Raw genomic sequence first — 13,648 nt, 5'->3', positions numbered from 1 at the left:
TTTACTCTGTTTTTTCAAAGAAGTGGTCACTTATCCAAGGACACACACTTAGGAAATGGTAGAGTCAGGATCTGGGCCCACATTGTTCCCATTCAGCCATTTTGCGGTTCTGTCTAGGAAGTATTAAGTCTGGTCATGGGGGAGGGGATTCCATTAATGTTAGATCCATATTGATTTATGAAAGCTTTTAAAGGAAGCTTTTTTTAGGACTTGGGAGAAGGGGGAAATGGCCTGTAGCCAATCACTTTAGGAAAATATATTTCCGATTTAGGATAAATCTCAGAATTAATAATAGCTGACGTTTATTGCCAACTCTGCAGCCCGCCTTAGCATAGCATGGAGGTTACCTGGACTCTCAGACTGTGCCAGCTGATCTCAAGCCTGGGCAGGATCCCACTAAGTTGGGAAGACTTCAAAATAGGCCTAGTGACAGACTGGGCAAATGGTGTCAGGACCAGGACTCCTAGAGTCTCATCTCCTAGAGTCTGACAACCAGGGCAAGACTTTCTATAGCCCCAATCAGTTGTGAAGGTGAAGCTGATTCACAAAGGCTAGGAGAGGATGCAATCTTCATCAGTGAAGGGGCAGGCTCACATTGATGGGACCATAGATCTTTCAAAGCATCAAAATAATATATTTAGAGCACTGGGTCTAGAGTCAGGAAGACTCATCTTCCTGTGTTCAAATCTGGCCTGAGATAATTACTAGCTGTGTGACCCCAGGCGAGTCACTTAACCCTGTTTGCCTCAGTTTCCCCATCTGTAAAATGAGCTGGAGAATGAAATGGCAAACCACTTCAATATCTCTGCCAAAAAGACTCCAAATGGGGTCACAGAGAATCAGACACGACTGAAATGATTGAACAACAACCAAGAGCTTCTGTAGTGGATATCACTGTGTCCCCACTGTATACTGGAGAGAAGATGGCACAGGGGACATTGTCCCTAACTTGCCAGTGAGGAATCCAGGGTTCAAGGAGGGAATAAGACCATCATAGGATCACAAATTTAGGAATCTGGATGGCAGAGAAGATAGAAAGCTGGACCTGGAGTCAGGAAGACCTGAGTTCAAGACACCAACTGTTTGAGCCTGGACAAGCCCCTTAAGCTCTGCCTGCCTCAGTTTCCTTGATTGTAAATTGGGGATAAATAATAGCATTGACCTCACGGAATTGTTGTGAGCATTAAATGGGATAACACTGAATAAAGAACTTTGCAAATCTTACAGCACTAAATACATGCTTCTTGTTAATTATTTGGAACTGAAGCTGACCTCAGAGCCATGAAGTCCAACCCCCTCATTTTGCAGATGATAAAATCTTGGTCCCAAGAGAGGGACTTGACCAAGGTTGGTCAAGAGCCAGAATCCCAAAACAAGTCCACTAACTCCCAACCCAGCATCCTCTCCCCTGTACTACTGCCACCTGCCAAGGACTTGTCCAAGGTCATTCCATTGGCAAGCACCAAAATTATTTTCTTTACATGCACTTCTGACCATGTCACTCCCCTACTCAATAAACTCCAGTGGCTCCCTATTACTCAAATAAAATATAAACATCTGCATTTGACTTTTAAAGCCTTTGACAATCCAGCCCGAATCCCTTATCCTACCTCATGATACTTTCCTCTCTTTCCTATAATCTATTATCTTTTCCGTTCCTCTCGTCCATCTCTGTGCCTTTGAACTGGCTGTGCCCTATACCTGGAATGCTCTCTCTTCTCCCCTCCATGCTAAAGAATCCCTCAATACTCAGATCACTAGCTGTCTTCTGCGTGAAGCCTCCCCTGCCCCCCCAAATGTTAGCACCCTGTCTCCCCAAAGGACTTTGTGCTTATTTCTCTTTATTCAGTATATACTTCAGTGTATGTATGTCGGTCATCTCCACTAAGAGATATAAGAGAAGAGGGCCCCTTTGGGGTTTATATTTTCTTTTTTTTTAAGCAATCAGGGTTAAGTAACTTGCTCAAGTTTACATGGCCAGTTATTTCTGGGTGTGGTGCTGAATATCTGAGCCCGGATTCGATCCCCAGGTCATCCCGACACTGGAGCCGGTGTTCTTACTCGCTGTGCTACCTGGCTGCCCCAGGTCTACATTTTCCTCTCCAGCTCTGAGAATAGTGTCTGGTGCACCAGGCACTCAGAAATGCCTGCAGACTAACTGATTCTATAGAACTTCAGCCCAAGCCTGCCTAAGTCTCCATCAAGTGCTCTTTACCAATGAACCATCTGCTGAAAAGGAGATGAAGACACTGTTCTCCCTCAGTGTCGCTGGAGCAATCAAGGAAGCCAAGATAAGACAGGAACCAAAAATAACTGGCCCTGGGGTCTTTGGCCACTACCCCTTCGGCTCCTGAATACGGCTTCTGTTCAAGTGTCTGTTACACCAGAAAAATCGCTTGATGCCCAGCTCGGGATGGGCAGAGGGCTGCCATGGATGAAGGTGTATCAGTGGGCACAGCAGAAGGAGCACAGGATTGGAGGCAGTGGGCCAGCTTTGCCATTACTTCCTAGAGGGCATTCTCCACTCTGGGCCTCAGTTTCCTTTTCTGTAAAATGAAAGGATTGGCCTGTATGGCTCTCAAGGTCCCTTCTAACTCCCATTCCATGATCCTATGGCTTCCCCATCAACATGGCTGATGACATGAGGCTGGAAAGGGGGGCCGGTGAGGACCCAGCTTCCATTGGCTCCTAAAAATTGCTCTCCCCACAACTTTGAGATAAGTACTATTATATATTATTATATATACTATATAATATATTATTATATATTTATATATACTATATAATATATGTAATATAATAATATATACTATTATATATTATATATATACTATTATGTTATATTACTTAATTCCCCGTGTAATAAAGGAAGAGAGTGAGGTTCAGATTCCTGCCCATATGTGTTAAAGGCAGGAATATGAGAGGCAGGGGCCTCCTCAATATGCACAGATTAGATAGATAATCGAGGGAGAGATACATAGATGGATACATACATACATAGATGGATGGATAGTTGAATCAATAGGTGGGTGGATGGATAGGTAGATGGATACATGAATGGATGGATAGATATAGATGGCCAGATAGATGAATTGACAGGTGGGTGGACAGATGGATGGATAGGATGAATGGATCGATAGAGAGATGTATAGCTACAGATAGTTGAATCAATAGATGGGTAGATAGACACATGGATGGATAGAAAGATGGATGAATGGACAGACAGATGTGTATATGTATGTGCACAAAGATGTGTGTATGTGTATACACACACAAAGTAAATGCAAGGTCATTTATGGGGGAGGCACTAACATCTTGGGGGAGGGACAGCCAGGAAAGGTATCCTGCAGGATGCAGTACCTGAATGGAGCCTCGAAGGAACCCAGGGGTTCTAAGCAAGCAGTCATAAAGGGGAACACGTTCCAGGTATGGTGGGGGAGGAGGGGACAACCAAGTGCAAGGCAGCCATGGGGAAAATTTGGAGGGAGATGGATTTAAATTCAATATAAGGAGCAAATTTCTCAAACTCTGGCTTGTCCACAAAGCAATGGACTAGTCTGTGAGATGGTGAGCTCCCCTTCACCCAAAGTGGCAGCATCGGGAATGATGTAGTGAATGTTCTTGAATAGAGTAGGAGGTTATATTGGATGGGCCCAATAGGGTCTGCCAACTCTAAGATCCAGGGTGTCTCTGGATGGGAGGGGGTGCTTGGGGTGGGCATGGCCAACAGCAAAGAGAAGAAGCTTTCTGGGCATCCTCAGTTCCTGTTGCCCAGGAAACAGCACATTGACCACAAAATGCACAGAATCCTGGAGGCCCTTGTGGCTTGCCAGGTGTGAGGAGGAGGGGAGGGAGAGCCAGGGAGGAGGAGAAATTAGAAGGAAAGCAAGAAGGGAGAGGAGGAAAGGGGGAGCAGGGAGATGGGTACTTTTGGATGAGAACAAGGCCCAGAGAGTCTGCTGAGCACAAGGGGATTGGGATGAAGAGGAGAAAGCAGCTGCTGCAGGGGGATGGAGAGTCCCCAAGTTTGGAGGAACAAGGGACCAGGTAGGTGTTGTGGCCGGCGGTCGATCCGTCGGTATCTGTCTGCCTTCCTCAGACACTGAGCTTCATGACAGCAAAGGATCACACAGAGAGTCCCACACCCTGCCTCAGTTGTTCCCCTTTCCTTCTGAAGCTTCCTGGCCATTCCTAGGGCCAGGTGGGCCAGATTCTCCCCTTGGGCTCTCTCCTGTGCCCAGCTCCAGAGGGGACATGCTCAGCCCTGAAGTTGCTCTCACTGGCCTCCTCTTCCAGAGCTCCAGCAAGAGAACAAAGTGATGTGAACGACACCTTCTATTTCTAAAACATTTCCCACGGGCCTCACCACTGGCTTCTTCAAATGGCCCTGATGTGGATACAGAGAGCCCTGGCTTTGGACCTCTCCTCCTAACCAGCTGTGTGACCTTGAGCAAATCTCTGCTCCCCCTGGAGCCTTGGCTTTCCCCTTTCTGCCCTCCTGCCAGCCCTCTTGTGCCCCCACAATCAGACTCCAAATGTTGCTCCAGCTTCCCCTAGTATCAATTTTCTTCATGGATGCTATGGCAGTCACATTCGACTAACTCATCAGCCCCAGAATACCTTCTGTGCCAGGTGGTACAGCCAATTTAGAAGTTGCTGAAGCAGCAGGCCTGCTCTCCTGTGGCTAATGGCTCCAGGCACCCTAGGACTTGGTAGGGAAGCATTGGTGTCAAAGGGAAAGACCAGTAGCAGAAGATGAAAGGTACATGGATTGGGTTACAGGAACCACCTGGAATCCAATCCCTCCTCTGACACTAGCTGTGTGACCTTGGGCAAGTCAATTAGATTCCACAGGCCTCGGTTTCCTCAGAGATGGCCTCTGAGGTCCCTTTCAGCTTGAAAGTCATGAGCCTATCATCCTATGAGTCAAATGACCTCCCTCTGATACTCCCTTGGCAAGCTACTTCCCTTCCCTAAGCCTCAGTTTCCCCATATGTAAAATGGCACTGCCCTGCCTTCCTCCCATCTTGTGAGAAATGAGACGATGGTAGGAAACACCAGGTGCTACATGACCATTGACTGTCATTGTTGCTGTTGTAAACAAACTGACCTCCTACCATCCCCCCCAGCTTCAGTCCCTTCAGGGACCCAGAGGTCCAGCTCAGGCAGAGATGGGGGGACCGCCACAAAAGGCATCTGATAGATGCTCAGCCAAGCTCGAGTCCTTAGAGCAGTGTCTCTGCACCTGGGCAGTACAGGGACGTGTGAGCTCTGAGTCTGAGCCCTCACTAAGCAAGCCGAGGTGTCTGCATGAAGGGATGGTTGATGCTGAGTTTCTAATGGGGCGGGGGGTACGCATTGGGCTAGACGAGAGGCATCAAACACGTCCCTTCAGCCACGGCACCGAACCAGATTAAAATGGAATGGGAGGATATTTAACAAGATAAATGAGCTCTAACAGACCCCAGATGATGCTGATGTGGGGTTTTCTGAGTCAATACGGGGCCATCAGGGATGCTTACAAGTTGCTTGGTGGCCCCCAGGTCGATCTGAATGTTACAACACTGGCCTAGTTAACCACGGGTGATGATGGGCGACGTGTCTGCTACCTGGGAGGGTTGTGGAGAATGAGAAATAGCGAGCCTTCATTGTGAAGGGCACTGTTCGTCTGCATGAGGGTTTCCATCTCTAAGTCAGATGTACTGAGGTATAGCAGAAGGAACTCTGGACTTGGTGTCAGAAAGATCCGGGTTCAAATCCTCCCTCTATCAATCTGACCTCAATATACATACATCCTCTAATCACATACCCTAAGCTTCCCACTGTCTCTATCTTACAGATGGGGAAACTGAGTCTCAGAGAGATTAAACGGCTTGCGTAGGATCGTACACATAAATGATAAAGCAGAAGTTTTCAATTCAGAATTCAATTGAGTCCTACAAAGTAGGGGAGTAGAGCTAAGCACTGGAGACAGGAAATTTAGACACCACAGCCCTCCACAGAGCAAACGGGGATCTGAGAGATGCAGATGGAGGAGGAGGGGGGTTGTTACCACTGAAGGGACCAGGGGAGACTTCCTGGAAGAGACAACAGTTGGGATTTGTCACTGGAAGGGACCCAGTAACCACCGGACATCACTCTTTGGAAATGTGCCCGTAACTTGTCATGGGTTCTTGGGTGAGAGGATTTGGGGCTATATAATCCAACCACCATCATCTCATACACAAAAAAGATGAGGCCCAGAGGAAAGTGACCTGCCTGAGGGAGGGCAAAGGAGAGCGCCAGGATTTGCACCCAGGTCCTCAGATTCCAAACCCAGCCTCTCTCTACTACACAATACTCCCTCTCATTGAAAAACAAAACAAACAAACAAACAAAAAACAATAGACGAACAGTTTGTAAAGACAGTAACACAGCCACATGTCCATCCAGTGCTCAGACTTCTGCCAACTTCATTTCTTGGAAAACAAGCCATGGCACCATGAGTTGCCCTTCTAGGCCTCAGTTTCCCCACCAAAAATGAGGAAAAGGTCAGCCCACAGTCTTCTGATTCAATGTCAAGCAGATGGGCTGTGTGACCTCCAGTGGAGCCACTTTCCTCTCTGTAAAAGGAAGGGGCAGAATGAGGTGACCGCTAAAGTTTCTTCCCGCTCTGCCATTCTGTGTTTATGACTAATGATGAAGTGAGATGCTTTTCTTTTCTTCGAAGGCCTGGTGAGACAGTGCCAGGCACCCAGCAGGCCTTCAAGGAAGGCCTTCAGATGAAGGCAAAATCATCAATGAGTGTTCCTTATAAATAAATCATCTGCCCAGGAGACTAGCTTCTGCCAACTATATCAGCACAGGGCACACTCAGGGCCTGTCAAGGGCACACGCAACAACAAGGGGGAACTTTCCCAGTCTCAGCCTAGCCATTCTTGGAGCTGACATACAAATGGAATAAGTGCCTACTCTGTGCTGGCCCCTGTGCTGGATGCTGGGGATCCAAAGGAAAGACAAACTCTGTTCCTCAAGGAGCTAGGTGTTGAGAGAGAGAGAGAGAGAGAGAGAGAGAGAGAGAGAGAGAGAGAGAGAGAAACTATGGATCAAATAGATGATCAGGAGTGAAATACAAGTTCCTCTATGGGATACTAGCAGTTTGGGGGAATCTGGGAAGGCTTCCTATAGACAGTGGCACATGAGCTGCTTTTTAAAGGAAGAGAGAGATTCTATGAAGTGTAAGGGAAGAGGGAGAGTGTTCCAGGTATAGGACACAGCCAATACAAAGGCATAGAGTTGGGAAGCAGTGTCCTATACAAGGAAGAGAGAAGTCCAGTTTAGTGGAATCAGAGCACAGAAGTAGGAATAATGGGACTGAGGGAAGAAAAAGGGAATACAAATATAAAGCTTACTATATCGCAGGCATCGTGCTAAGCACTTCTATTACACAAATATTATCTCATTTAATTCTCACAACAAACATGCAAAGTAGATGCTCTTATGCCCATTTTACAGTTGAGAAAACTGAGGAAAACAGAAGTTAAGAAACTTGACCAGGAGCACACAGCTGGTATGTATCTGAGGCTGAATTTGAATGAGAGGCTTCCTGACCCCAGACCCAGGGCTCTACCCACTGCAGCACCAGCTGCTTTAGTAAGGTAGAATGAGCTTAGAGAGACCCTAATAAGTCAAATGGAGTTGACATTTTTTCAGAGTGGAGGTGCTTGAGTAGGAGAGTGCCATGGGCCGATCTATGCTAGCAGCTGAACACTGGAGGGAAAGGAGATGGGAAGACTTGAGGCTGGACAACCAGCTTGCAGGCTGCTGCCATGGTCTAGGGGAGAGGGAAGCTGGATGTTGTCTTGTTGATGCAGAGAAGAGACCAGATGGGTGAGACGGGGTGAAGGCAGGAAGGACGAGATCTGATCAATGATTCGAGGTCGGGGGTGGGGGCACTGAGCCTGGGAGCCTGGCAGGATGGTGGCATTTCCAGCAGCAATGTAGAAGCTAGGAAGAGAGGAAGGTTGGGAGAAAAGAGCTTTTCTGTTGGGGCAGGTTGAGTTAGAGATGATAGAGGCTAAAACCTGGCATGAGGAGACCCACGACTTGTTCCAGGAGTTCATCTACTGCTTTTCAATGAGGCCTTGGTCAAGGTTAGGAGATGTTGTATTATGAGAGCTTGCCTTGGAGCCTTCCTATGGCACATGCTGGCTGAGCGACCCTGGGAAGATAACTTACCCTCTTTGTGCTCTGGGCAGCTGTCTAAGACTCTCAATGCCCTCGTGGAGGGAGTTTCCTATACCAATCCCTTGGACAAGTTATATCCACTTTCAACTGCATAATAGTGAGGTTGGATTAGTGGAAACAGGCATCCTGGTCTTAGAACTGGAAGACAATCTGGGTTCAGGACCCAGCTTAGACACTATTAGCTGTGAGACCCTAGACAAATCACTTACCTTCCCAACATCTCAGTAGCCTTATCTGCAAAATTCTGTCATTGCAATGGCCAGCACCACCAGGGGCACTGCTTTGAGGAATGTGATTTAAACATGTAATGGACTCCATTGTGGTGAGGGTGGGGGAGAGGAGCAGTAGGTTGGGCGTCACAGGATGCGGGTTCAAATCCCAGTTCTACTTACTATCTATGGACCCAAGGCCCAACTCAGGCCCATGTCAGTTTCACTTGAACTCTTGCAATTAGTCCTCTGATGGGTCTCATCTCCATCGATCAGTGCCCCTCCCCATTCCTTCAAGAGCCAGCTCCAACCCCACCTTCCACAGGAGGCTTTCCATGCCCCACCCCTCAAACTGTTATCACCTTCCATCTACTCTCCACATTTTTTCTGTGTTCCTGTTGTCTCCCCCATCACATTATGAACTCCTGGAGGGCAGGGTATGTGTTTTGCTTTTATTTGTTCCCCTAATACTCAACACAATGCCTGGCACATAGTTAGCACTTAAATGCTGGCTGGCTGGCTGACTTTAGCTCTGGGCTCTAGTTTCCCCAGATGGAAAAGGAGGGCACTATACCACATTATTTCTAAGGTCCCATCTAAGTGTGCCTGGGTTTTGTTTTTTGGGGATTTTTAGTTAAAAAAAAAAACAAAAAGGAAAGATCTGAGTGATCAGAAAAACAGCTATAAGAAAACCCATGCACTTTTCTCCGCAGGAGAGGGGCATAGTCTACCATGTACAAAATCTAACCTGCTTAATGCTCTGATTTTTCCTAGCATCCTCCAGTCCCCTAACTTACAATACTCTGTAGATTAAAGGCATTGAGAGAGGCTGCCTGCTTGAAACAGTCCTATCCAGGGCAGCAAGCACTGACCGATGATGGCTAAGGAAGAGACAGAAGAAACCTCAACAAAAAACCCAGCAGGCAGGAGCCATTCAGTTCAGCCACAAATGGATGTATAAAGATCCACACAGCTGTGCTGGTCAATAACTCAGATACAGCTGTGCTAGTCAACAGCTCAAACAGCCTGTGAAGAGTCATTATATTAAGTTCTACAGCACAATCGTGGACATTCAGACTGATGACTCTGAATCATCAAAAAAAGGTGGAAGTCTGTGTTCTGTATAATCTGTCTACTAAGGCAGGAAAGTGAAGAAATATTTTTAAAAGGTTTCTATAAGACATGGTTAAAATTCTAAGTGTTTCTTCATTGGATGCTTTAGTTATTGTGAAGTTTCATTTATATGGAATACCTCATGCCCCTCAAAAGCTGGATCAATGATCTGATGCTGCAGCTGAGCTTTTGGCTGGTCTACCTGTGTGCACCTGCATGGACACACTGTCAAAAAATCCCTTGCCTTAGAACCAGCTGTTTCATTTACTGTGTGACTTTGAACAAGTACCCTCCTCTGGACTTTTGTTAAATAATTGTCCTCGTGTTCAAGTGGATTATCTCAGGGGGTCCTCCCAGCTGTGACAGACATTCTGTGAGTCCACAGGAGGTAGAGAAAGACAGTGCTCTGGCTCTTACCAGATGATAAGTCACATTTCTATAACCCTTTCAAGCTTAGCAGAGGTGGGGAACCTGCAGCCTTGAGACCACATGCGGCCCTTTAGATTCTCAAGTGTGGCCCTTTGACTAAGTCCAGACTTCACAGAACAGTTCCCCCTCCCCCCGGTTTATGGGATATGTACTTCCCTTACAATTGTCCTTTGGGAAAGAGGGTGCAAGTTCTATTATTACCATACAGAGACAGAGAGAAGGTAAGTGATTAGTCCAAGGTCACATAGACAGAAAAGAGGTAGGGTTTTAACTCAAATCTTCTGACTCCAAACCCTCTTGGACTAATGCAAACAGCTTCTCATCTAGAATAAATTTTTTAAAAATTTCATATATAGGGGCAGCCAGGTAGCACAGCAAGTAAGAGCACCGGCTCCAGTGTTGAGAAGACCTGGAGATCGAATCCCAGGCTCGGACACTTAGCACCCACCCAGAAACACCAGGCCGTGTAACCTTGAGCAAGTTACTTAACCCCAATTGCTTAGGGGCGGCCAGGTGGCTCAGCGAGTAAAAGCACCGGCTCCAGTGTTGGGACGACCTGGAGATCGAATCCCGGGCTCAGGCACTCAGCACCACACCCAAAAATAACTGGCCGTGTAACCTTGAGCAAGTTACTTAACCCCAATTGCTTAAAATTAAAAAAAAAATTCATATATATTCTGACAATAGTAAAACAGAAACCTCCCGGATTTCACTAACAGAATCTGAGGGCAGGAAAGCACTTGAGATATCACTCTAATTCCCTCTGCCACTTACAACTACTTGTGTGACCTTAGGCAAGTCACTTTTCCTATCTGGGCCTCAGTTTCCTCATCTGTAAAAAGTGCTAAAAGACTTCTGAGGTCTCTCCCAGCTCAGGATTTAGGATCCCATGATCGTCTTATAGAGCCAGAATCTGAACTGGGATCTCCTCTACGAAATCTCTGACAAATACTTGAAGACCTCCAGTGACAAAGAGCTTACCGCCTAATGAGTCAGTCCATTGACTCCGGGATAGCTCTGAGTGCCCAACACCTGGTTCCGCCCTCCAGGCCCAAGAAGAACAAAGCTAATAACTCCCCCACGACTGCCCTTCAGGGGCTTGAAGCCAGCTCAGATTCATGCTGGGTCTTCACTTCTCTACAGGCTGCCATACTCAAGCAGAACACCAGCGGTGTCGTTTCCAGTCTCCTGGATTTATACACGCTTTGGTTTATCTGTGTTCTTCCTAAAATGTATTTTCTGAATGGACTCAAATCCCCAAGATATGGGATGATAAGGAAAGAGAACAATTCTCAGCTCCATCATTTTGGTCTCTCGCTTCTAAGATCAAATCATTTACCAGACTTTCTGCATGATCATTACACTATTGACTCATACTCACACTGAACTTGCAGTTGGGGTAAAATGACTTGCCCAGGGTCACACAGCTAGTAAGTGTCTAAGGCCGAATTTGAACTCAGGTCCTCTCGACTCCAAAGGACCTATCCACTGTGCCACCTAGCTGCCCCCCCTCCATCTCTTTTTCACAAGAATGCTGTCTACCTTTTCCTGCCCACCATGTACCTGGGCTGGACTGGACCATCAAAGCATTCTCTGAATCCAATCAGAATGGGATTCATAAATCTCCTTGTGACAAAATCTGTATAGAGTTGACCTACAAGATCATGGTTGAGACCTTGTAACCAAATCCCTCTGTTACACTCGAGTACAGCATTTTTATGGCACTCACTGCCCCCATAACATTGTTTCACCTAAAGTTGTATTTTCTGGGAACCAACTAATGCTAAGTGACTAATGCCCCTCCCCACACTGCCACGCGGCAAGAACCAGATGTCCACAGCTTCACTTCCCTCATTTGTCTCTGTCTGAGCCATAGAAAGGGTGAGGATCAATTACTCAGCCAACAAGCCTGCCCCTGCCTGGCCTTCCTCCCTCTGCCAAGCCCCAGTAGCCTCGAGACCTACCCAGCCATCACAATGAAGAAATCCAGCCGATTCCAAGTGTCCCCCAGGTAACACTTCCTGCCGAAAATCCCCAGGGCCACCATCTTCAGCACCATCTCCATGGCAAAGAAGATAAAGATGAAGTCGTCAAACACCTGCAGGGGGTGAAGGGTGGGGAGGGAGGAGACAAGCAGAGGAGAGGCGTGAGTGAAGGTCCCAGCATCCTCAGCTCAGGAGGTAGAGGGTGGAGAGGAGTGGGAGGCCACCAGGAGAGGGAGCCAGCCCCCTGCCTGCTTGGGGTGCTGGCCTGGGCTTTCCTCCCTCCTGGGGGAAAGGCGGCAATCACTGATGCCAGGATTCTTCGGGGCTGGGGTCCGTGTCACTGCTCTCCTCAGTGTCAGGCTCACGGGGTCCTACATTCCTAGCTAGACTGGCATTCTCTCTCCTACAAGACTATATAACTTTCTGGAGGGCAGGGAGCGGGCCGCTTCTCATCTTTGTATACCCCCATAACCACACCAGGGCCCTGCAATGCTTGAGAAGGAGGAAGCCCCTTACAGACCCAAATCTCTGACCCTCTGGTCCTGTATGACCTTGGGCAAGTCACTTAACTTCCCTGGGCCTCAGTTTCTCCAACTGTAAAGTAAAAGATGACCTCTGTCGTCCCTTCCAGCTCTAGATCTAAGGCCCCATTATCTGCTGTATCGTTCTAGCACCCAGCACAGGTCTGTGCACATAGTAGGTGCTTAATAACTGCTGAACTGAACAGGTTGTATACTGCTAGAGAGGAGATGGGTTTTCTTGATCGCTTAATCTTTCCCTTCTTCTGACCTCCCACCTGGCACAGGCATGTTGTTATTGTTCAGCCGTTTTCAGTCATGTCTAACTCTCCATGATACCCATTTGGAGTTTTCTTGGCAGAGATACTGGAGTGGTTTGTCATTTCCTTCTCCAGCTCATTTTACAGATGAGGAAACTGAGGCGAACAGTATTCAGTGACTTGCCCAGGGTCACACAGCTAGGAAGTATCTGAAGGCAGATTTGAACTCAGGTCTTCCTGACTCCAGGCCACCTCCCCACCTAGCTGCCTTAAGCACAGGCTTAGCACTCTTTAAATATAAGTGGGTGATAAGGAAGTGGGCTTATCTTCCACCCCAGTCTCCCCACCTTAAGACCCTACTGTCCTGTGTAGGTGGGACACCCATGATATGCCCTGGTTCTGTGAACCAGCATCCAACGATCAAGTAGGCCTGGGAGGCCAACTTTACCTGCAGGATCTTGCAGCGGTCAGACAGACAGTCCATGTCCTCGCACGGCTGGTACATGCCCAGGGTGACGCAGTTCAGGAGGATCACCAGCATGCTGACACACTCGAACCAAGTGCTGGCAGAGGGCGCAATGTCAAGGAAGACACAGATGGACATTACAGGGTCCTCTCCCCCACGCCCAGGGCTTAGGAGTCCCCCCCACCCCAGTCCCAGTCTAAATACTTACTTAGCCCCCATCCCCAGGATTAGGACCATTGAAACTGGAAAACAATTGGGCAGAAATTCGATTTAGACAAGCATCTTACATCACACACTAAAATGAGCTCTATGCGGCCACCTGCCCTAAAGATAAGAAGTCATATCATAGGAGAACAAAAACAGGCACTATTCATAATGATGGAAAATAAGCAATAAAGCTGATCCTAAAAGACAAGGGAGACAGTTTTAATTAGACATAATT

At 47.4% G+C, this 13,648-nt stretch overlaps 1 protein-coding gene across 1 annotated transcript in view; it reads right to left on the bottom strand.

Annotated features, from left to right (window-relative positions):
• CACNA1I (calcium voltage-gated channel subunit alpha1 I) overlaps positions 1 to 13,319 on the bottom strand; it is a 151,904-nt gene extending 138,585 nt beyond the window's left edge. Inside the window, exons 1-2 of the mRNA XM_069102856.1 lie at positions 13,189 to 13,319; positions 11,942 to 12,075 (exon numbers count right to left, since the gene is read on the bottom strand). Coding sequence (XP_068958957.1) covers positions 11,942 to 12,075; positions 13,189 to 13,281 — 227 coding nt within the window. The 5' untranslated portion in view covers positions 13,282 to 13,319. The remainder of the gene's footprint in view (positions 1 to 11,941; positions 12,076 to 13,188) is intronic.
• Positions 13,320 to 13,648: the final 329 nt, after the last annotated feature.

This window comes from Petaurus breviceps, unplaced genomic scaffold (assembly GCF_028583685.1).
Source record: "Petaurus breviceps papuanus isolate PSGF00001 unplaced genomic scaffold, PetGlider_PUasm1.0 558, whole genome shotgun sequence".
NCBI classification, from domain to species: Eukaryota; Metazoa; Chordata; class Mammalia; order Diprotodontia; family Petauridae; genus Petaurus; species Petaurus breviceps.
Note: the sequence above shows the minus strand (reverse complement) of the source record. Positions and strands in the feature narration are given on the sequence as shown.